This window comes from Mastigoproctus giganteus, chromosome 9 (genome assembly GCF_048544385.1).
Source record: "Mastigoproctus giganteus isolate SK-2022 chromosome 9, ASM4854438v1, whole genome shotgun sequence".
Lineage (NCBI taxonomy): Eukaryota > Metazoa > Arthropoda > Arachnida > Uropygi > Thelyphonidae > Mastigoproctus > Mastigoproctus giganteus.
Genome location: NC_143583.1, coordinates 196,615,781 through 196,639,695, shown reverse-complemented (window position 1 = coordinate 196,639,695; position 23,915 = coordinate 196,615,781). Strand labels below are relative to the sequence as shown.

The following is a 23,915-nucleotide window of genomic DNA, read 5'->3' as shown; positions in this document are numbered from 1 at the left end:
ACTGCTATATTTAAAAAACATTTTTTTTTTTAACAATTTTGTAGCATTTGTAAATTTTGTGCGTATTGATTCAAATGAAATCTCTAATTTGAGGTAGGATTAAATTATTTTAATTACTAAACAATTTTAAAATATTCAAATGAATGCAAAGTCAAAGCATGGTGCCTCAAGGCCTATCACTGGCTTTATTTCATTAAACATTTTCAATATGGGATGCATATAAATTATCAAGTGACTCAGAAGCCTATGGCAGATATAAGCTAGTCTGTAATCAGGTCACAAAGGAGGCTAGGCAGGTGAAGGCAGATTACGAGAAATCCTTGGCAAAAGATGCTCAGAAAAACAGCAAGGATTTCTTTACTTATATAAACTCTAAAAGGAAGGGGATGAATCCGATTGGTCCACTTGACATTGATGGTTGGACGGTTGATGATCCTGCTCAGATAGCAAACAAACTGAATGAGTATTTTGCATCTACAATCACATATGAGGAATTATTAAGGTTTGAAAATGGCAGAAGGTTATCAATTTGTAGCAGGATACTTAATGATTTTGTAATAACTGAGAGCAAAATGGAGGAGAAATTGTTGAAGATAAACATAAAAAAAGCACCTGGGGTGGATGGATTCTATCCAGTTATATTAAAGGAGGTGGCAAAGCAACTAAGCAAACCCTTAGCCATAATTATGAGAGCATCCTTGGACTCAGGGGAGGATTCCACGAACTGGAGATGTGCAAATGTATTACCAATTCACAAAGGGGGATCAAAGGGTTACACGAGTAATTACAGACCAGTTAGTTTAACTTCTGTTCCGGGTAAAATAATGGAGTCACTGGTTAAAGATGCATTGCAGGATCATCTAGACAAGACTGCAGCAATAATTCAGACACAACATGGGTTTGTTAAGAGAAAGCCTTGTCTGACAAATTTTATAGAATATTATGATGTGGTTACAAAGGAACTGGATGCAAAAAATAATTTTGATATCATATATTTGGATTTCGGGAAAGCTATTAACACTGCTGCGCATGGAAGTCTATTGTACAAATTGGAGCAGAATGGTATTAAGGGTAAGTTGCTACAATGGATAAAAGGATGGTTAAGTGGAAGAAGACAGAGGGTGGTAATCAATGGGTGCTGCTCTTCGTGGACTAATGATATTAGTGGAGTCCCACAGGGTTCGGTGTTGGGTCCACTGTTGTTTTGTATATTATTTTATTATTATTATTAATATCCATATGATGCAAGGAAGCCTGATGCTTATGCTGCACCAGGAAAAAATAACAAGTTCCCCGAGTAACTCTGAGAGAGAGAGAGAGAGAGAGAGAGAGAGAGAGAGAGAGAGAGAGAGAGAGAGAGAGAGGAGAGGGAGGGAGGGAGGGAGGGAGGGAGGGAGGGAGTCAAAAGTAGAAGGGAATCACCAAGAAAGAAAGAGAAGAATGATGATATCCAGCTCAGGACCCTGGGTGTGCCAAGCCCATACTCACCAGATGTTTCTCAATGATATTGATGAAGGTATATCAGGCTTAATGTTGAAGTTTGCAGATGATACAAAGGTTGGAAGGGTTGTTAATGACAGTAATGGCAGTATGCTACTGCAACAGGATCTAGATAATTTGGGCAGATGGGCTAAGAAGTGGCAACTAAAGTTTAACCTTGACAAATGCAAAGTACTGCATATGGGTAGAAGTAACCCCAGAGAAACGTACCAACTGTGTGGTACTACACTTAAGGTGGTAGAAAATAAAAAAGACCTGGGAGTAATTGTGCAGTCAGATATGAAGTTTTCTGAGCAATGCAGACAGGCTGCCAGGGCAGGTCATGAAGTTTTGTCAATGATATATAGGAATTTTGCTAGCAGGGAAAAGGAGGTGATTGTCCCTTTGTATAAGGCAATGGTCAGGCCAGGCCTTGAGTACTGCGTACAGGTCTGGAGGCCTCATTTTAGGAAGGATGTAGATTTACTTGAGCAGAGAAGGGCAACAAGATTGGTGAGGGGAATGAAGGGATCCTCTTACCGAGAGAGACTTAAATTGTGCAAATTGCAGAGTCTAGGCACCTGTGCAGTGATCTGATTGAGGTGTATAAGGCCTTGAATGGATTGAGCACACTGAATTCTGATGGGATCCTTCCACTTGTTCAGATTACGGACCGTAAGGGGGCATAAATTCAAATTAAGAAAAGACAGATTTAGAATAGATGTGTGGAAATTTGCCTTTAGCCAGCGGGTGGTTAATTGCTGGAACAAACTTCCATCTGTTGTTCTGGAATTTGATAGGCTGAATAAATTTAAGGAGGAACTGAACAGGCATTTGGAGGGAATGGTGTGATTTTTTTTTTTTTTTTTTTTTGACTGATGCTGCATAAGCTCATACACTTGCTTTCTTGCATCAAATGCCACTGCCACTACTACTACCACTACAGTATTTTTTTTTTAATTATTAGATATTACATATTAAATTATTTTTTTAAATAAATTATTTACTGATTCAAGATTATCAATAATTAATTATTTAATTGTTTTTCAAGTATCTATCTTTGAACTTATTCAGGTGCCAAAACACTAAGTGAACAAAATTGAAACTGAAAATGTTCTAATATCAATCATTCTACAATCATTATTTTTGTGTTTTTAATAGTTAATTGATCAGCAATTATGTATCACATTATTTTGATTTATACATGTATCACATTATTTTGATTTATAATTGATTCATAGAATCAATTTTTAAAAAGTTTATTATCCCTTCTTCTAGCTGAAATATTTCATTCTTCAAATTGCTAAGCCTAATGCAATGAAACATAAGCTTGAAGACAGGGACCAAGGTTATGGCAAGTTTCAAGCTAATTGGATTCAACACTTTCATGGTATTAGCATTAGCAGAGGCATCTGACGCAAGAAAGCAAGCTTATGCAGAATCAGCCAAAAAAAAAAAAAAAAAAAACACCACTTCCACTTCATCCCTCTGTTCGTTCAAAATACCTGTCCAGCTGAGCCTTAAACTTATTTAGGCTATCAACTTCCACGACAAGGGATGGAAGTCTGTTCCACCAACCAACCACCCGCTCGCTAAAGGCAAATTTCCGCACGTCCATCCTACACCTGTCTTTCGTCAATTTGAATTTATGCCCTCTCAGGTGATTATTCTGAGCAAGAGGAAGAATCCTAGCAGCATTGAGCATGCTCAAACCATTCAAGGCTTTATACACCTCTATCAGATCACCTCGCTGGTGCCTAGTCTCCAGACATTGTAATTTGAAAAACTTAAGCCTTTCTTCGTAAGAGCACCCCTTTGTTCCATTCACTAATCTTGTTGCCCTTCTCTGTACTCGTTCCAGCAGCTCTACATCCTTCTTGAAATGAGGCCTCCAGACCTGTATACAGTACTCTACATGTGGCCTGAATATTCAAGGGAATAATCACCTCCTTATTCCTGCTAGAAAAATTCCTATATATCACTGACAATACACCATGAGCTACTCTTGCAGCCCGTCTGCACTCCTCGGAGAACTTCATATCTGCCGCACATCTGCAGGTGGTAGATGACTCTCATCAACCGGTGCAATACCACCACTTTCCTTATTGGAGGCTTAAAGTGGTGAAACCCATATTTAATCTCTAGAGCAAAGTTTCCGGCATCCCCCGTCCCCCATACTTCTCCCTCAATCCATGCAAGGTACTAAGTACTATAGGTTTTGATACCTTTCGTGCTTGGGGATTTCATAACAACCCCCCCCCCCGCCCTGCACGTCCCTTTCATTCTCTACCACTGTAAGTGTAGTACCACAGAGATGATATGTTGCTCTGGGGTTGCTGTTTCCCATATGTAGTACTTTACATTTGTCAATGTTAAACTTAATTTGCCACCTCTCAGCCCATCTGCTTCACTGTTCCAGATATTGTTGCAGCAGCATAGTGCCAGTAGTGTCCTTGGCAACCCTGCCAACCTTCGTATCGTCTGCAAACTTGGACATTAAGCTTGATACAAAAATCATGAATATCATTTATAAATATAGAAAACAACAATGGACCCAACACTGAACCCTGAGGGACTCCACTAATAACATTAGTCCACGATTAGCAGTGTCCATTGATTACCACTCTCTGCCTTCTCCCCCTCAACCACCCCTTTATCCACAGCAGCAATTTGCTCCAATGCCACACTGCTCCAATTTTCCAATTTGTGCAGCAGTCTTCCATGTGCAACAGTATCAAAAGCCTTTCTAAGATCCAAGTATATAATATCAAAGTTATTCCCTGCATCCAGTTCTTTTGTGACTGCATCATAGTATCCAATCAAATTGGTCAGGCAAGACTTCCCCTTAACAAAACCATGCTGTGTCCGAGCTATAACTGGTCTTGTCTAGATGATCCTGCAGTGCTTCTTTAACCAGCACCTCCATTAATTTTCCTGGAACAGAAGTTAAACTCACAGGTCTATAATTACTTGTGTCAGCCATTGATTCTTTTTTGTGAATTGGGGTCACATTTGCACATCTCCAGTCTGTGGGTACCTCCCCTGAGTCAAAGGAAGCTAAAATAATTATGGCTAAGGATTTGCTTACTTCCTTTGCTGCCTCCTGTAATATAACTGGATAGATCCCATCCACTCAAAGTGCCTTTCTTTTGTTTATCTTCAACAATTTCTCCTCCACTTTACTCTCAGTTATTACAAGATTCTCTAGCTTACTGCCAGAGTTGAATACACTTCTGACATACCCCTCGCTGAATAACTCCTCATGTGTGAATGTCATTGCAAAATATTCATTTAGTTTGTTAGCTACCTGAGCAGAATCATCAACAGTTGACCCATCGATATCAAGTGGACCAATCTGATTCATCCCCTTCCTTCTAGAGTTTACATAAGTAAAGAACTCTTTGCTGTTTTTCTTTGCATCCCTTGCCAAAGATTTCTCGTAATCTGCCTTCGCCTGCCTAGCCTCCTTGGTAACTTGGTTACAGATCGACTTGTATCTATCATAGGCTTCTGTGTCATGTGTTAATTTGTATGTATGCCATGCATATTTCTTCTCTGCCATATGCCTCATTAGTTCATCTGACGTCCATTTACGCCTAAACCTTGAACAATATTTCTTAGTTGGTATGTAAAGCCTAGTAGCTTCCAAGATAAGTTCTTTGTATGCTTCCCATTTTGAATTTGCTGTTGGTAACATCATCAGTTGGTCCCACTGTATAGAATTTAAATACTGACTCAGTCCATTGTAGTCGCCTTTATGAAAGCAATAACCCTTCCCTTTACCCCTAATGGTAGTTACCTCTTTGAGTAAATCCCACTTCAGCACAATGTGATCACGGCCACCTAGTGGCTCCTTTATCTGCAGATTCTTAATGCATGAAGAATCATTACTGATAATCAAATCAAGAGTATTACTCCCTCTAGTTGCCTCCAGAACATGCTGAAGTAAAAAACAATCATCCAATAAATCCACAAAAGCCTTGCTAGTGTGTGAGTGGCCAACCCACAAATTCCAGTCAATGTCTGGGAATTCAAAATCCCCCATTATAAGACTCTCTGATGTACTGGCCCACTCTATTTCCCTGTACAGTTTCTTATTATACTCATCAGAGTTATTAGACCTATAGACACTCCTACTCTCAATTTTGATTTCCCAATGCTACTGTCACACCAAACTGATACGACACTGCACAATCCAGCGATGTCGACTGGCTTCACTTCCTTGGATTTTATGTGTTTCTTAACTAATAGCATAATCCCTCCTCCCTTCCTATCCTGTCTATCCTTTCTGTAGACGTTGTACTCCTCAAATTCCAGTTCTGCATTCCTTATATCTGTGGGACACCATGTCTCTGATATCCCAAAAATATCTGCCTTTGATGTTTTGAGCAATACCTCAAATTCATCAAATTTATTTACTAAACTCCTAGCATTGGTATACATACAAGTATACATGCACCTGTTTCTATTCTTAGGTACCCTAACACAACCTATGTGTTTACTTGTACCACAATGACACTCAGCAGTCTCCGAAATATCCTGCATCTTGTTTGTCAGGTTTCTGCTCATTCCAATAGAAGCAGAGCAAGAATCACTTTCACCTCTGCCAGTGGCCACTGTTAATCTATTAGTCTATGTATCCCCCCCCAAGGTAGCAGTTTTCCAACCCACCTAACACTGCCTCGATAGCATCAGCAAATATTCTTGAACCCTTTCTATTTAACGGTATCCCATCCCTGTAGAAGCAGTCTCTCCTGTTAACAAGTACAGTTCAGGCTGAAAAAAATTCTACCCCTCGAGCCTTGCACAATCTTTCCAGGGCAAATTGATCGACAAATTGTGGAAGAATCCAAAGTAGAACGATCGCAGCTATTTCCAAAGTTCCAAAGTAGTGGCTTCAGGCTTATATGACCTGAAAGAACACTTCAAGACAAAATGCATGAAAAAATTGTTTGAGACAAAGAAGGGAAAATCCATCAAGAACTTCTTTGCTCAGCCAATGTAGGAAGATAATGTTACTAGGACTGAAATTTTATTTGCAAATTTTGTTGCCCAATGCAACGTAGCTACTTCAGTAGCTGATGAATTTTGTGCCTTGGCTGCTGTAATTGAAGATAAATACAAGAAAGGCACCTGGGGTGGATGGGATCTATCCAGTTATATTATAGGAGGCAGCAAAGAAAGTAAGCAATCCATTAACCATAATTATGAGAGCTTCCTTGGACTCAGGGGAGGTACCCACATACTGGAGAAGTGCAAATGAAAACCCAATTCACAAAGGAGGACAAAGGCTGACACAAGCAATTATAGACCTCTGAGTTTAACTTCTGTTCCAGGAAAATTAATGGAAGCACTGGTTAAAGAAGCATTGCAGGATCATCTTGACAAGAATTCAGTTATAGCTCAGACACAGAATGGTTTTGTTAAGGGAAGGTCTTGCCTGACCAATTTGATTGGATACTATGATGTAGTCACAAAAGAATTGGATGCAGGGAATAACTTTGATATTATATACTTGGATCTTAGAAAGGCTTTTGATACTGTTGCACATGGAAGACTGCTGCACAAATTGGAAAATTGGAGCAGTGTGGCATTGGAGGCAAATTGCTGCATTGGATAAAGGGGTGGTTGAAGGGGTGAAGACAGAGAGTGGTAATCAATGGACACTGCTCATCGTGGACTAATGTTATTAGTGGAGTCCCTCAGGGTTCAGTGTTGAGTCCACTGTTGTTTTCTGTATTTAATGTCCAAGTTAATCTCCAAGTTTGCAGACGATACAAAGGTTGGCAGGGTTGTTAAGGATGCTACTGATGCTATGCTGCTGCAACAGGATCTGGAAATGTTGAGCAGATGAGCTGAGAGGTGCAAAATGAAGTTTAACATTGACAAATGTAAAGTACTACATATGGGAAACAGCAACCCCAGAGCAACGTATCAACTCTGTGGTACTACACCGAGAGTGGTAGAGAATGAAAAGGACCTGGGGGTAATTGTGCAGACAGATATGAAGTTCTCTGAGCAGTGCAGATGGGCTGCAAGAGTAGCTCATGGTGTCTTATCAATGATATACAGGAATTTTTCTAGCAGGGATAGGGAGGTGATTATTCCCTTGTATAAGGCAATGGTCAGGCCACACCTTGAGTACTGTATACAGGTCTGGAGGCCTCATTTTAAGAAGGATGCAGAGCTGCTGGAACAAGTACAGAGAAGGGCAACAAGGTTAGTGAACTGAACGAAGGGTTGCTCTTATGAAGAAAGCCTTAAGTTTTGCAAATTACAGTGTCTGGCGAGTAGGCACCGATGAGGTAATCTGATAGAGGTGTACAAAGCCTTGAATGGTTTGAGCATGCTCAATGCTGATGGGATACTGCCTCTTGCTCAGAATAATCACCTGAGAGGGCATAAATTCAAATTGAGGAAAGAAAGATGTAGGATAGCGTGCAGAAATTTGCCTTTAGCCAGCGGGTAGTTGGTTGGTGTAACAGACTTCCATTCCTTGTTGTGGAAATTGATAGCCTAAATAAATTTAAGGCTCAGCTGGACAGGTATTTCGAACGAACAGAGGGGTGAAGTGGAAGGGGTTTTTTGTTTTTTTTTTTTTGGCTGATGCTGCATAAGGTTGCTTTCTTGCGTCATATGCCTCTACTAATGCTAATGCTAATGTAGCATTATTAGCATTCGTAGTTAGAGGCATATGATGCAAGAAAGCAAGCTTATGCAGTATCAGCCGAAAAAAAAAAAAAAAACCCTCCCATTTCACCACTCCATTTGTTCGAAATGCCTGTCCAGCTCAGCCTTAAATTTATTTAAGTTATCAACTTCCACACTAAAAGATGGAAGTCTATTCCGCCAATCAACCACCCACTGGCTAAAAGCAAATTTCCGCACATCTATTCTACAACCGACTTTCCTCAATTTGAATCTATGCCCCCTCAGGTTCTTAATCTGAGCAAATGGAAGTATCTAGTCTGCATTGAGCCTGCTCAACCCATTCAAGGCCTTACACACCTCAATCAGATGACCTCGCAGGTGCCTACTCTCCAAGCACAGCAATTTGCAGAACTTAAGCCTTTCTTGGTAAGAGCACCCCTTTTTTTCCCTTACCAATCTTGTTGCCTTCATTGTACTCGTTCTAGCAACTCTACATCCTTCTTAAAATGAGGCCTCCAGACCTGTACACAGTACAGTCTGTCCTCGTATAACACATGTTTACATTACACGAATTTGATCATACACGATTTATAAATAGGGGAACGTTATCTTATATAACACGAACCGAATTCGCTTATGCACGATTCGCCTTTGTGTTTACAAGAAATGGCAGTCGAACGCAGAATCAACCCCAACCGAACGCAACACAATAGGAATGAAAAAGATTCTGAAAATGTATTTGTGTTTTATATCAGTGAAGGGGAAACACATTTCACCATAATAACGTAAAAACCAACACAATTCCAGCTATCGATATAATCGCAAATGCAATTAGATCGAGTTTACTACCAGTTTATAACAGATTCCACTAGCAGAAACGTAACTGGAAATTGTTTTTATTGTTTTATGGTAGTAACCCCCAGAAATGTGCTTTAGTAAAATGTGGGGTGTGAATAGTGTATCTCGGCCTTTATGGTGTTGTTTATTCAGTTGCTACACGCGCGCAGCTTTGTTTATGTGTATTAAGCGTGCCTTCTCATTTTGTAATTGCGCTTTATTCCCTAAAAATTAGTAAAATACTTAAAAGGTGTGAAAAGGAAGATCCTGGCGAAGACACTGCAGATTCAGAGAGAGAGAGAGAAAAAAAAAAGCAATATCGATAAACGGAGGCGGACTGGTCAAAAATTCTTACCCGGGAAAATTTATAGTGGCCTCACACTATGGTTTATGGCCAAAATCACACCGGCCTCCAGCCCACCGGCATTTCCCGGGTAAATCTTATGGCCAGTCCGCCTCTGTCGATAGAGAAAAAAATATGAAATTGTGAAAAGCTTTGGGCGAAATGAAAGACCATGTGATATTGCACGTGCTACAGACCTAAATGAGGCAACGCCGAGAATTATAAAGAATGCAGAGAAAATAAAAGCAACTTTCATAGCAGGAACAACTCAAAGTGTAATTGAAATCCATTAGATTAAGACACAAAGAATTGGAAGAGATGGAACGCCTGTCATCTGTTTGGATAGAAAATCAAACAAAAAGCAAGTTTGCTTACGATAGAAGCAAAAGCAGTAGCAATATTTTATTACGTAATAGTCGTAATAAAATGTGTAAGCATTTTATTACGACTTACGTATTATAATTTATACTTAGGTATTATAAAATACGTAAGTATTTTATTACGACTATTTTATTTAATATAATAATTTTTTTACGAATAAAATACGTATTTTATTCGTAAAAAATACTTTTTAGTATTAAAAATACTAAAAATACTTTATTATAATATAATAAATAATAAAAAATATATTATATTTTTTATTACGTATTTTAATCGTTATAAAATACTTACGTATCTTATAACGATTAAAATTACCCGATTATTTATTGTGTTTGGTAATGTTTTGGTTCCAAATGTGTGTTCAATCTTGGGTGATCGGCACCTAACCCCACTTTTCCCATAGGGCCTGTTGTTTATATTGCACGATTTTGCATTGCACAAGGGTTTCTAGGAACACAACTATCGTGCTATACGAGGACAGACTGTACTCCAGGTGTGCCCTGACCATTGCCTTGTACAACGGGATAATCACCTCCCTGTCCCTGATAGCAAAATTCCTAAATATCATTGACAATACTCCATGACCTGCGAGGCGCCTCCGTAGCCAGGTGGAAAGGAGCAGCAGTGCGTAGCACACGCTTCTTGATTAGACCGGGGTTCGAGCCTGTCACCACCAAATACGGAGGATGCGGAAAGGTCATTCAGGGAATGACCACCGCATATCCCGGAGCAATATGGCCTTAGTTGCTAATGCTCCTAAAAACCAAATAACAAACAAACAAACAAACATGACCTGCTCTGGCAGCCTGTCTGCACTGCTCAGCAAACTTCATATTTGACTGCACAATTATCCCCAGGTCTTTTTCACTTTCCACTTCCCTGAATGTAATACCACATAGTTGGCACGTTTCTCTTGGGTTATTGCTACCCATATGCAGTACTTTGCATTTGTCAATGTTAAACTTCAGTTACCACTTCTCAGCCCATTTGCCCAACTTATCTAGATCCAGATGGAGTAGCATACTGTCTTTACTTTCATTAACAACCCTGCCAACCTTCAGAGAGATGAAGGAGATGGACAGATTGCTTAGGTAGTTTTTAATTAAATTTGTGGAGATGAAACAAGTTAAACAGGTGGCTGACTTGAGGTTGATCAAATTTAGTGATTGTGAAGTCCAGCATGATGACAGTACACTGACCTGTCTAACAGAACACTGTTAGACAGGTCAGTGTAGGTCTGTCTAACAGAACACTGATTGACGAAATGGAGCCTGATGGTGCAGCCAAAAGGTAATTTTTTGAGGATGCAAGAGAAATTTTTATATGACTGTAGTGAAAAAAATAGTTGAAAATTTCCATTTAATAATTAATTGTTGAGGGATCTGAAAGTACTAGATCCAACCATTAAAGATAATCTGCAGTATATGCACATCTGCAGATTAGAAAGTTTTAAATTAATTTAATTACTTTTAATTAAATAATTTTAAAATTTCAATTACTTTAACTAAATTTAGTTTTTAATTAATTTAATTACTTTTGCTCCACATCGTGATAAGGAAGCCCTTAAAGATGAATCTGATGATTACTGTATGTTGTCTGATAGCTGTGTGTCTGTACTGACAGAGAATGGCCAAAAAAAGAAGCTTTTGTAGCTACTGGCTGGATGTTGGCCAGAGAACAAGTACTGGTCTTATATGTTTCCTAAATGTGAAAATGATTAGTCAGCAACTAATGACCTTGACTCACAGCAATGCTGACTATGAAAGATCTTTCTCCATAATAAAGAAAATCCACAAAGGCTGTAGGAGGTCCATGAATACAGACTCACTGAATTCTTTTTTTACAGTGCAAAATAAATACTGATACAGGTTGTAGCGCCTTTAAACCCACTAACAGCATTTTGAAAAGTGCAAAAGGTACATGTGTTCCTTATATTACAGAGCACTCTAAATCAAGACAGGAAAATAAAGTTTCATAAATGTAAAAATTATCTCTATGTATGTTTAATTAAATTTTAAATGTCAATTTGTTGTTTACAAACTATTGATTTTTTTATAATTTATGAAAATATTTTTTGTGTAAAGTTTTTTGGGTATTTGTAAGGTTTTCATTGATCCAGCATACAGGGTTTCATCTCAAGAGGTTGATAGGTATGCTCTGAGTTTTTAATTTTTTGTGCAACATATACAATACAACTTAGAGATGATACACCCTTAATTCTGAAAGTAATAAAGGTTGAACTCATAACAATTAATAAAAAAATTAATAAAGATTATTATAATCAATAAATATCTATATTCTAATAAAATAAATCTATATGATGACAACAGATCTAACTCACTCATGGATCACAGACTGACCAAGACAATATTAAAAGCTTCATGGCAAACTTTACCATCAGAAGGAGGACAAGGAGATGAGGGGAAAAGTCAGTTGCATTAGCTTCAGTCTGACTGCATGAAATAAGAGAAACAGATCTATATCTGATACTCTATGAACTTAGTTTGGTAACTAGCAGACTTGGAGAACCAATTTTTTATCCAATACTTAAAAACTCAAAACCATTCAAAAACAAGGTTCATAGCAAGCTGAAATATCATCTTTGAACAAACAAACAAAAAAAAAAAAAAATCTTAAAAATTTCCAGTGTTTTTGGAAAGCTCTGGACTTGGGACAAAAGCCATCCAACATCAGCTTTTAAGAATATATCATTAAATTTGTTAGAATAATATGCAAATATGTTATTATTTGAAAAGAATAAAATATTTGCAATTAGAAAACTAATAAAAACTTGACTAAATATTGGAAGAAAAATAAACTGAAGACACACCTGATTATTAGAAAGGTGTTATACACCTGCCAACTGTTCCAACAAAATTAGATGAGTTGAGATGAGTTGCCAATCAGAATTAGATGAGTTGTCAATTAGATGAGTTGCCAATCAGAGCACAATTTATTAGGGGGAGCCCAATTGCACTTAATAAATCGTCAGTCACCATACATATTCCAAGATGACTGGTGATTTATTAAGAAACATACATACACTTACACATTCATGAAAGGGTCATAAGCTATACATTTAATTTCTAATTTTTGAAAATCAGTTGTATAACTTTTAACTTTTTATGTTGTTTCCCCCAGCTTAAGAGGTGGGCTTCTGAGAAGAGCAGCACAGGCCAAAAGTGGCCTGCATGCTATAATTTGACTACCCCCAGCTTACAAATATATGCCCATTCAATTATGTTACTGGCAAAAGTTTAAAAGACAAGCATTAAAAAAAAAAAAAAACTACAAAAATACTTCTATAACATGATAAACTATTTTTCCACTTACTTCTACTGAGACTGACTGGTAATCAAGATCAGTGCTAACAAAGTAAGTAACTTTTCCTTCATCATTTGTTTTCCTAACTGGATTTGTAATTTTTATGGGATTTCCTTTTTCATCTTGCGCTTTAATGCTTGTAAAAATTCCAGATGCAGGTTGACCATTAACATAAGTAACATCTGCCTAAAAAAATAAAATTATTGGCATCATTGAGATATATATAAGCCTGAAGCTACTACTTTAATGTCTTTACTGCATATTCACACGCACGCATGCACACTACCAAAAGTATTCTGACACTCTTCCCAATGATTGAATAAACAATGCAAATGAGATATATGAAAGCATATAAGGGTTAAAAAGCATTCAGATAATAGTATAGATATCACAAACAAGACTGAGTCACAACAAGGAAATCAGAGTTTCAAAGAGACTTAAATGATCTGTGCATGCCATAGATACATTACTGAGGACCATGCTATAAATTAAATCGAAATAAATCAAAAGTAACTTTCCATGGGATACAAGTAAATTAATGGAGTTCCTTTCCCAAACTGAAAAACTTATACTTCTAATCAAAAATTCATATTTTAAAAACTTTTTTTTTGTTTATACCTATAAACAAAATCAGTAATTTTCTGAGCAATACAATTTTCCCACCACTAGGAACATTATTTAGAAAAGCACATATGAAATTTTGTATTATTATTATTACTGGTATCAGTAGTAACAAATGATATAAATAAACATGCTTACAGAGCATCAGCCAAAAAAACCTTCCCACACCACCAGTCCACCACCAAATACGGAGAATGCGGAAAGGTCAGGGAATGACCACCGCATATTCCTGGAGCAATATGGCCTTAGTTGCTAATGCTCCTAAAAACCAAATAACAAATAAAATAACAAACACCACCAGTCAAACTCCGCTAATAACTTATTTGGTGCTTGCTTAAATTTGTTCCATCTATTATCCACTTCCACAACAACAAATGGAAGTGGTTCAATGATCAACTACCCACAACCTGAAATAAATTCCCATACATCTATCCTGTTACCATCATACGTCAATTTAAATTTATACTTCCTCATGCGTGTTGTCTGAGCAAGAGTAGAGATGTTTAGCATTTATCTTATTAAATCCATTAAAAGCTGCAAACCATGCAATCAGCTCTCCTCACTGCTGCACAGTTTCCAGACACTATAATATACAGAATTGAAGCCTTTCTTGGTAAGAGTACTCTTTTGTTCCCCTCACTCATCTCATTGGCCTTCCTGAATTCATTCCAACAGATCCACATACATCATTCCTAAAATGAGACTTCCAAATCTGTATGCCATTACATTACATTACAAAATGATCAAGGCCATTACCTTTTTTTTTTTTTTTTTTTTTTTTATGTAAACCCCAAGCACGAGAGGTATTAGAACCTGTAGTACTTAGTACCATGCTTGGGTTGGAGGTTGAGAAGATGAAAGAAGATATTTGTTGACATTGAACTTGAACTTCTGTAGACTGTAATTTTAAGAAAATACGTATGAAAGAAGGTTGTTCCAGAAAATGGCAGTTGAATGAATAAACGAGGAAGATGAAAAGTTGGTTCTGTGAGTTTGAAGTTGGACAGTAAATAGATGTTGGCTGGTGGCTGCATGTGTTCGGACTGTTTTGAAAGAGAGAGCAGGAATTATAGAAGCTAATTCAGAAGAACAGTGCACATTGAAGTATCTGTAGAAAAGGCATGCAGTAGAAAGAGTACGTTGATGAGACAGTGAGTGGAGAGACTCTGTCAGAGATGAATCATTAATTAACCTAACTGCCCTCTTCTGAATGGAATCAAGAAGCCTGAGAGAGGTTTAGGGGGTACCACCCCAGATGTGGGAACAATATTCCATGGTAGAGCAGATTTGCGATTTATACAGAGTGAGCAGATGTTTGGAAGAAAAGTAACGCCAAGAGCGAAAGAGAAAACCAAGTTTTTTGGATGCAGAGGAAGCAATATTTGTCATATGCTTGTGCCAAGAGAGATTAGAAGTCAGGGTAATCCCCAAAAAAGATATATATCATTTTGCCTAGAAATCAGAGTGTCACCAAAGGTAAGCATAGCAGCAGAAGAATCCTTTTTGCGAGATATAAGACAAGATTGACTTTTAGAAGGGTTGAAATCAACTATGTTGTCTTTGCCCCACTGGAGAATTATCTGAGGATCAGCATTTAAGGAATTGGTAGCACATTTTCGAGAAGTTGAAGTTGATTGAGCAGGGCAATGTTTCTCAAAATGGAAAGTGGAATGCAATGTGCTATCATCGGCAAAACTATGGATAGGATTTCCAGTCAATGGAAGAAGGTCATTAATACACAAGAGGAAAAGAGTGGAGGAAAGAACTGAATCTTGGGAGACACCGGCATTGGTGGAGAAGTTAGAAGACAGAGAGCCATCTACAATCACCCTCAGTGAGCGATCAGAGAGAAAACTGGATAACCAATTACAAAAAACCGGTTGGCAAACCATAAGATGGAAGCTTGTTTAGAAGACCTTTATGCCAAACACGATCGAAAGCCTTTGAGGTGTCAAGAGCAACTACTTGTGTTTCACCGAACCTTTCCATTGAATTAGTCCATAAATGGGTAACAAAAGCCAGAATATCACCAGTGGATCGACACTGACGGAATCCATACTGGTGATCGTTGATCAGACGGAAGGTTTCTAGGTAGTTTAAAAGTTGGCGGTTAATTGATTTTTCCATTACTTTAGAAAGAGTAGAAGTAATTGCAATGGGATGATAATTGGATGGGAGGGAATAGCCATGAGATAAAGGCTCCACTGGAGAAGAGACAATCACCAAGTTGTGATCTGATGTGCCTAAAGGACCTCTCACTTCAACTGTATACTTAGAATGGTTGTTTGTGAGAAAAAGATCAATCATGTTGGCTGTATGATTAGGATTCTCCGGTATTCTTGTAGTGCAAGGTCATTAGTAATTGCAAAAGCCTCAGCATCTTGACCAGCTGGGTCAGTGTGACTTGAAAACGAAAGCCAGCTGGAGTTGTGAACATTAAAATCACCAAGGAAAATTACCTCACTGTTAGGAAAGTTGGACTGGAGAAAGTCAAATTGCAAACAGAGGAAGTCAAAAAGATCAAGTGATTAGTGCAGTTGAGAGAATGGCAGAGACAACAGATGAATTTGACACAATGAGGTAGAGATATTTTAAGCCAGAGGAGATTCAAAATTGCCAAGTCTCTGACAGGGAATATCAAGAACAGACATAAGCACAAGTACCAACTTTTAGGCGAAAGGAATCATACAGCAAATAATTTGGGCATCTGAAATGAGCAGTAGTTGAATCAACCGATAACTGAGATTCTGTCAGAAAAAGTACATGGGGTTTGGCAGACTGCAAGTGGAAATGGGCATCGTTGAGAATAGAAATATGAGACCACGTATATTTGTGAAATGAATTAGGAAGTGATTGGGAGGTTTAGATCTTTTCACAGATAAGCTTGCTCTATTAGTTTGACAATTCACGGTGTATTCAATAGTAAGAAAAAGTGGGTGGGGGCATGCTGTATGAAGTAATGAAATTTTTGGATATGGCATAGACATGGTAAGAATATACCCAGATCCTTGACATAACGTGGCCTCAAGAATGCTCCCCGCATACACACTACTCAGACTCCCTCCAGTCACTATCTGGCAGAGTAGAGGTAGCAAGATTATACACTAGCTGATCCGGAAGCCTCCTAGAGAGTTACCAATAGGTTTGGTCCATTGTTTCCTGTATATAATTGAAAAAACATCACGAGATGTCCTAGTAACCTGTCTGCACTGTTCAGTGAACTGAATGTCTTACTGCACAATTAGCCAAGCTCTTTGTTTTTCACTATCAATGTGGTACAATTCAGTTGGTATATTATTCTGGAATTATTGCTACCCAGTATCTTGCATTTGCCAGTCAAGCGCCACTTCTCAGCCCATTTGCCTAATTTATCTAGATCTTGTTTCAGTAGCATGCCCTGATTAATGTCATTAACCACCTTGCTACCCTTTTTATCATCTGCAAACTTAGATATTAAGCCTAATATGCCTTCATCATTATCATTAATAAATACAGAAAACAACAAAAGGTCCAGCCCTGAATCCTGGGCAACTAATCTAATAACAGTAGTTTAAGAAAAGCAGAGCCATTGATACCCGCTCTTTGCCTTCTCCCACTCAACTATTTCTTTATCTATAGCAGTAACTTGCCTCTAATGCCACACTTCTCCAATTGAATGGCAGTCTTTTATGTGAAACAGTATCAAAAGCTTTACTGAAATAAAAGTACATGATGTTAAAATTATTTTTTGCAATCAGTATAATAGTATGCAATCAGATTGGTCACACAAGATTGCCCTCCCCCAAAAAAACAATTTCCATGACTGCTGTATTACTGCATTCCTGTCTAGATAGTCCTGAACTGCTTCTTTAGCCAGAGACCCCATTATTTTATTTTATCTGGAACAGAAGCAAAGCTTACAGTTCTGTAATTACTCACGTCACCTTTGACCCACCTTTGTGAATTGGAGATACATTTGCACATCCCCAGTCCATAGGAATCTCCTCTGAATCCAAGGATGCTCTCATAAAATTTAGGAGGGAGGGAGGAAGGGAGACAAAGAGATTACAGAAAAAAGGACGTAGGAACACTGTAAAAATGCAGAAAAGTAAAATACCAGGAAATCCTGCAGAACATCTCTATGGATGCTACTACGCTTTTAGTGGGAAAAATTTCCAAATTACAGAAGCGTTGATTTTATCAAAAGAAAAATTAAAGAAACTTTGTATATAAGAAATTTTAAAGGTAGAACAATAAACAGAAATGTGGGTAGGGATACAGATGCATGATTTCAGCAACAGAATATAAATTTATAATGAAAAATTCATTGGTGTTCTTTTTTTTTTAACTCTGGATTTAAAATCCATGAACATAAATGGGAAAACTGACATTTAGAGGATATTACTCAGTCTCGCTGATTGAAAAATTGGTGAACAATCACTTCCTTATGACATCCCTCCCTTCTTTTACATGTCTGGACATACTGACCACAAAGATAAGTTGCACATTAGCATTAGCAAAAGCACATGATGCAAGAAAACAAGCTTATATAGCATCAGCAAAAAAAAAAAAAAAAAAAACACTTTATTTCACCCATCCACTCACTCCAAATGTTTGTCAAGTTCTCCCTTGAATCTATTTAAACTATCAACTTCTACAACGACAGATGGAAGTTTGTTCCACCAATCAACCGCTTGCTGGCTAAAGGCAAACTTCTGCACATCTATCCTACAACCGTATTTACTCCATTTGAATTTATGCCCTCTCAGGCGATTATTCTGAGCAAGAGGAAGAATCCCATCCACACTGAGAACGCTCAAACCATTCAAGGCTTTATACACCTCAATCAGATCACCTCACAGGTGCCTAGTCTACAGACACTGTAATTTGCAAAACTTAAGCCTTTCTTCCTAAGAGCATCCCTTTATTCCATTCACTAATCTTGTTGCCCTTCTCTGTACTCGTTCCAACAGCTCTACATCCTTCTGTATACACCTGTATACAGGTCTGGAGGCCTCAAGGTGTGGCCTCACCATTGCCTTATACAAGGGGATAATCACCTCCTTATCCCTGTTAAAAAATTCCTGTTTTTCATTGACAAGACACCATGAGCTACTCTTGCAGACCGACTGCACTGCTCAGAAAATTTCATGTCTGCCTGCACAATTACCCCCAGGTCCTTTTCATTCTCTACCACTGTCAGTGTGGTACCACAGAATTGATACGTTACTCTGGGATTACTGCTTCCCATATGTAGTACTTTACATTTGTCAATGTTAAACTTCATTTGCCACCTCTCAGCACATCTGCTCAACTTTTCTAGATCCTGTTGCAGCAGTGTACTGTCATTAGTGTCATTAACAACCCTGCCAACATTCATGTCATCTGCAAACTTGGACATTAAACCTGATATATACCATCATCAATATCATTTATAAATACAGAAAACAACAACATGGACACTGCTCTTTGTGGACATTAGTCCACAAAGAGCAGTGTCCATTGATTACCATTCTCTGTCTTCTCCCACTCAACTATCCCTTTATCCATAGCAGCAATTTGTCTCCAATGCCACACTGCTCCAATTTGTGTAGCAGTCTTCCATGTGCAACAGTATCAAAGGCTTTTATAAGATCCAAATATATGATATCAAAGTTATTCTTTGCATCCAGTTCCTTTGTGACTACATCAAAGTATCCAATCAAATTAGTCAGATAAGACTTCCCTTTAACAAACCCATGCTGTGTCCGAGCTATAACTGAATATAGATGATCCCACAATGCTTCTTTAACCAGTGCCTCCATTAATTTCCCTGGAACAGAAGTTAAGCTAACAGGTCTGTAATTACCTGTGTCTCCCTTTGATCCTCCTTTGTGGATTGGGGTCACAATTGCACATCTCCAGTACATGGGTACCTCCCCTGAGTCCAGGGAAGCTCTCATAATTATGGCTAAGGGTTTGCTTACTTCCTTTTCCCCTCCTTTAATATAACTGGATAGATTCCATCCACCCCCAGGTGCCTTTCTTGTGTCTATCTTCAACAATTTCTCCTCCACTTTACACTTACTGCCAGAGATAAATACCCCTCTGGCATTCCCCTCCCTGAATAACTCCTCATGTGTGAATGTACATGCAAAATATTCATTTAGTTTGTTAGCTACCTGTGCAGGATCATCAACAGTTGAACCATCGATATCAAGTGGACCAATCTGATTCATTCCTTCCTTCTAGAGTTTACATAAGTAAAGAATCTTGCCTAACCTCCTTTGTATCTTGGTTAGACCAGCTTATATCTATCATAGGCTATTGTGTCACATGTTAATTTATATGTATCCCATGCATTTTTCTTCTCTGTCACATGTCTAATTAGTTCATCTGACATCCACTTAGGCCTAAATCTTGAATAATATTTCTCTGTTGGTATGAATAGCCTAGTAGCTTCCAAGATTAATTCTTTGAATACTTCCCATTTTGAATCTGCTGTTGGTAACATCATCGGTTGGTTCCACCATATAGAATTTAAATACTGTCTCAGACCACAGTAGCCACCTTTACGAAAGCAAAAACCTTTCCCTTTACTCTTGATGGTAGTTACCTCTCTGAGTAAATCCCCCTTCAGCACACTGTGATCAGTGCCACCTTGTGGTTCCTTTATCTGAAGATTCTTGATGCATGAAGAATCACTACTGATAATCAGATCAAGAATATTACTCCCTCTAGTTGCCTTCCGAACATGCTGCTGTAGAAAACAATCATCCAATAAATCCACAAAAACGTTGCTAGTGTGTGAGTGACCAACCCACAAATTCCAGTCAATATCTGGGAAATTAAAATCCCCCATTATAAGACACTCTAATTTACTGGCCCACTCCATTTCTCTGCACAATTGCTCATTATACTCATCAGATTCATTAGGCCTATAACACACACCTACTCTCATTTTTTCTTTCCCAGTGCTTATGTCACACTAAACAGGCTCAACATTGCATTGTCCACCCACATCAATTGGATGCACTTCCTTAGACTTTGTGTGTTTCTTAACTAATGGCATAACCCCTCCTCCCTTCCTGTCCTGTCTATCCTTTCTGTACATATTGTACTCCCCAAATTACAGTTCTGCACTGCTTATGTCTGTGTGATACCATGTCTCTGATACCCCAACAATATCTGTCTTTGATGTCTTGACTAGCACTTCAAGCTCATCGACAGTAGTCAAGTGGTCAGGAGCGGGAGTGCAGTAGCACATGCTCTTTGAGTAGACCAGGGTTCAAGCTCCTGACTGCTGAATATGATCGATCTGCCAACCCGCACTGAACCAGCATGGCAGATAATGGTCCATTTCCCTCAGCATGAATTGTTGAGGAGGCTTCCATCCTGCAGTGCATTGATAATGGCTGCACTTTACCTTGACCTTTTTACTCCTACCATTGTTGTATATGCAAGTATACATGCATCTGTTTCTACTCTTAGTTACCCTAACATAGCCCAGGTATTTACTTGTTCCATTATGACTCCGAGCAGTCCTTTAAATTCCCATTGCCTTGCTTTCCAGGCTGCTGCTTAATTCCATTTCAATAAAAGTTGGGCAAGAATCACTTTTACCTCTGCAAGCGGCTACCGTTAATCTATTAGTCCATGTATCCCCCCTCAAAGCTAGCAGTTTTCTGACCCACCTAACTCTGCCTTGATAGCATCAACAAATATTCTAGCACCCTTTCTATTTAAGTGCATCCCATCCCTGTAGAAGCAGTCTCTCCTGTTAACAAGCATAGACCAGGCTGAGAAAAATTCTACCCCTTGAACCTTGCACGATCGCTGCAAGGCAGAATTGATCGACAAGGTTCTCATAATATACTCCCTCCTATCGTGTCTGGGCAGAATTGCAGACACTTTCAAATTCAACCCTAACTCACGGCTTTTTTCCAGCATTGTCTTGTACTTGCTGAGTAATTCTGCCAGTCTCCTACTCTTAATATCATTAGTGTCAACGTGTACAACAACATCACCCTTTGTGCCCTTAAAGGATGATATCTGCGCTACAACGTCTTCAACCTTTGCCCCTGGCAGACATACCCTGGTCCTGTTACATCTATCCTTTTTGCACAATATGTTCCGCATTTCCCTGACAATAGAGTCACCTACAACAACTAGTTCCTTTGGGCATTCTGCCTTGGAGGTTACCTCTGTGTTGCGTGATGTTCAAGTTCAAGCTCTGGCATTGATGTGGGCAGCTGAGAGCTTGATGGGTCCCTCAATTTAAATCCTTTGAGGGCATCTTTCCTGTCCTTCAAGCTCTCATATAAGTCCATAACAATGCCGAGTTTGCGCCTGATTTCCTCACACTCCTTACATCACGTGCACATACAAAGATATTCCCCTTGGCAATATCATGTCCTGTTCCTGATTGCTCCACAAACATCAAACAAGCAGTGCATTTCAATAGACTGTAATTCAGAGGACAATCGCCCCCCCTCAGTTCTCCCCTGAGTCACAGCACTTCGACTAGCATGTGATCAATGGATTGGTACAAGTTCCAGAATACTGTGCTTTATAAAGATAATTACTCTGGAGCAACAGTATTTAAGTCTTAGTTCTCTTAATAATCCACAAAGATAACAAATCAAAATCATGATCAAGGAAATGTACGAACAGAGTAGGTATAAACTATGGTAGAACAAGAGAAGCTCAGTGAGAAGGATATCAAAGCCCATCTTTAAACAGAATTTCTGAAAGAATGTAGAGACAGAAAAATCATTCCCAGAGAATTAAAGCTGAAGAATCCCATTAAGGTAGGCAAGTCGAATCCATACTAAAACGAGCAGAACTTGTTTTATTATAGAAAAACTCTAAATAAGCAGAACTTAAAAGATGTTGCTACCTAGCAAAAACAATAATGAAAAGAACAAAAATTCTTAATAATGATTCTATAGGAAGAGCACAAGCCGACCTGACTAAAAATACATTGGATATACCTGGGTAAAGTTAAGGATAAAACAGCTGACCCTCCAGAGAAGAAAATGCTGTCACTTACGGAGCAACAGCCTAATGAAGAAATTAGGGTTCCTATGCAAAGTAGGACAGTGATTGACTCAGTCATTAATTTGAGCAATAGGCAGCTTTTAGAAGATGAATAAATGTTTTACCTTTTGAGTTAAATTTCAGTGCTAATGTGAACAGACCCCCTTTAATTGATTATACAGCAGCAATTGAAAAGTCTTTCATTTTGTAATAACAGGACTGGCTAATCTTATATTAGATATAGGTGCAGTGCTTAAACAATGCAATCATATTGGATCATATATGCCATTTAACAGAGGAATGAAGAAAAAGCATTTAAAAAATTTGAAATGGGATAAGAATATTAACCTTATTAAAAGCAGATAAAGGCAATAACAATAGTGGTTTTAAATAAAGCCAACCTCGTATAACACAGTAGTAGTTAGGTGCCTATAAAATCTCATGTAGTGTGAACTCATGTTATACAGGACTAAGAACCAGTACAAAAAGGGGGGGGGGGGTTTCATGTTCCAAAAGCTAACAAAAATACACCATTTTTTTATGACTATCAAAAACTTAATTTTTATTAAAAACAGAAATAACTTAACAAACATCTTACGAACTGTGATACATAGGTCAAATAATACATGTTCATTTAATTTTCTTCCTCTTCATTTCTGTTAGCACAATCAAAAGAGAACGTTTTTTCTGTTGAAGAATATCTTCACCTTCTGAACTTTCTTCTGCAGCATCTAGATTTTGTGCATCTTCTGCTCTCTTTAAAAAAATCAGGAATCCGAGTTTGTTTGCTTTTGCTTGATAGATCTTCATAAATTTTTAAGTTTAAACTTTTTTATTTGCTTTCCAATATACTGGTAATGCTACCGGTAACATGTTTTTATTTACACCTTTCATTGAAAGGAGTAGAGGATCTATAAACTAGCATAGGTTTTATTATGTAATCTTCTGATGCATTAACTGCACATCAGTAATGTTACACGATCTTTTGATGCCTTAAAACCTAGTGCAGTTTTCTCTTTTTTTGAAATAAGCATTCTGTTGGATGCATTAACTGCACATCAGTAATGTTACACGATCTTTTGATGCCTTAAAACCTAGTGCAGTTTTCTCTTTTTTTGAAATAAGCATTCTGTTGGGCATTTTTGTCCACCAAAGATCTGTCTCATCGACATTGAAAACTTAATGTAGTGTGTATCCGTGCTGTTCAATAATTTTTTGAAATTCCTCTGCATATTTTTTTTGGCAGCTTCATTATCAGCCGTTGCACTTTCTCCTTGAAATG

At 38.2% G+C, this 23,915-nt stretch overlaps 1 protein-coding gene across 1 annotated transcript in view; it reads right to left on the bottom strand.

Annotated features, from left to right (window-relative positions):
• Positions 1 to 23,915, bottom strand: part of LOC150081006 (venom factor-like) — a 785,003-nt gene that overhangs the window by 613,909 nt on the left and 147,179 nt on the right. The window contains exon 10 of the mRNA XM_090382066.1: positions 13,025 to 13,201. Within this exon, the coding sequence (XP_090238192.1) occupies positions 13,025 to 13,201 (177 nt within the window). The remainder of the gene's footprint in view (positions 1 to 13,024; positions 13,202 to 23,915) is intronic.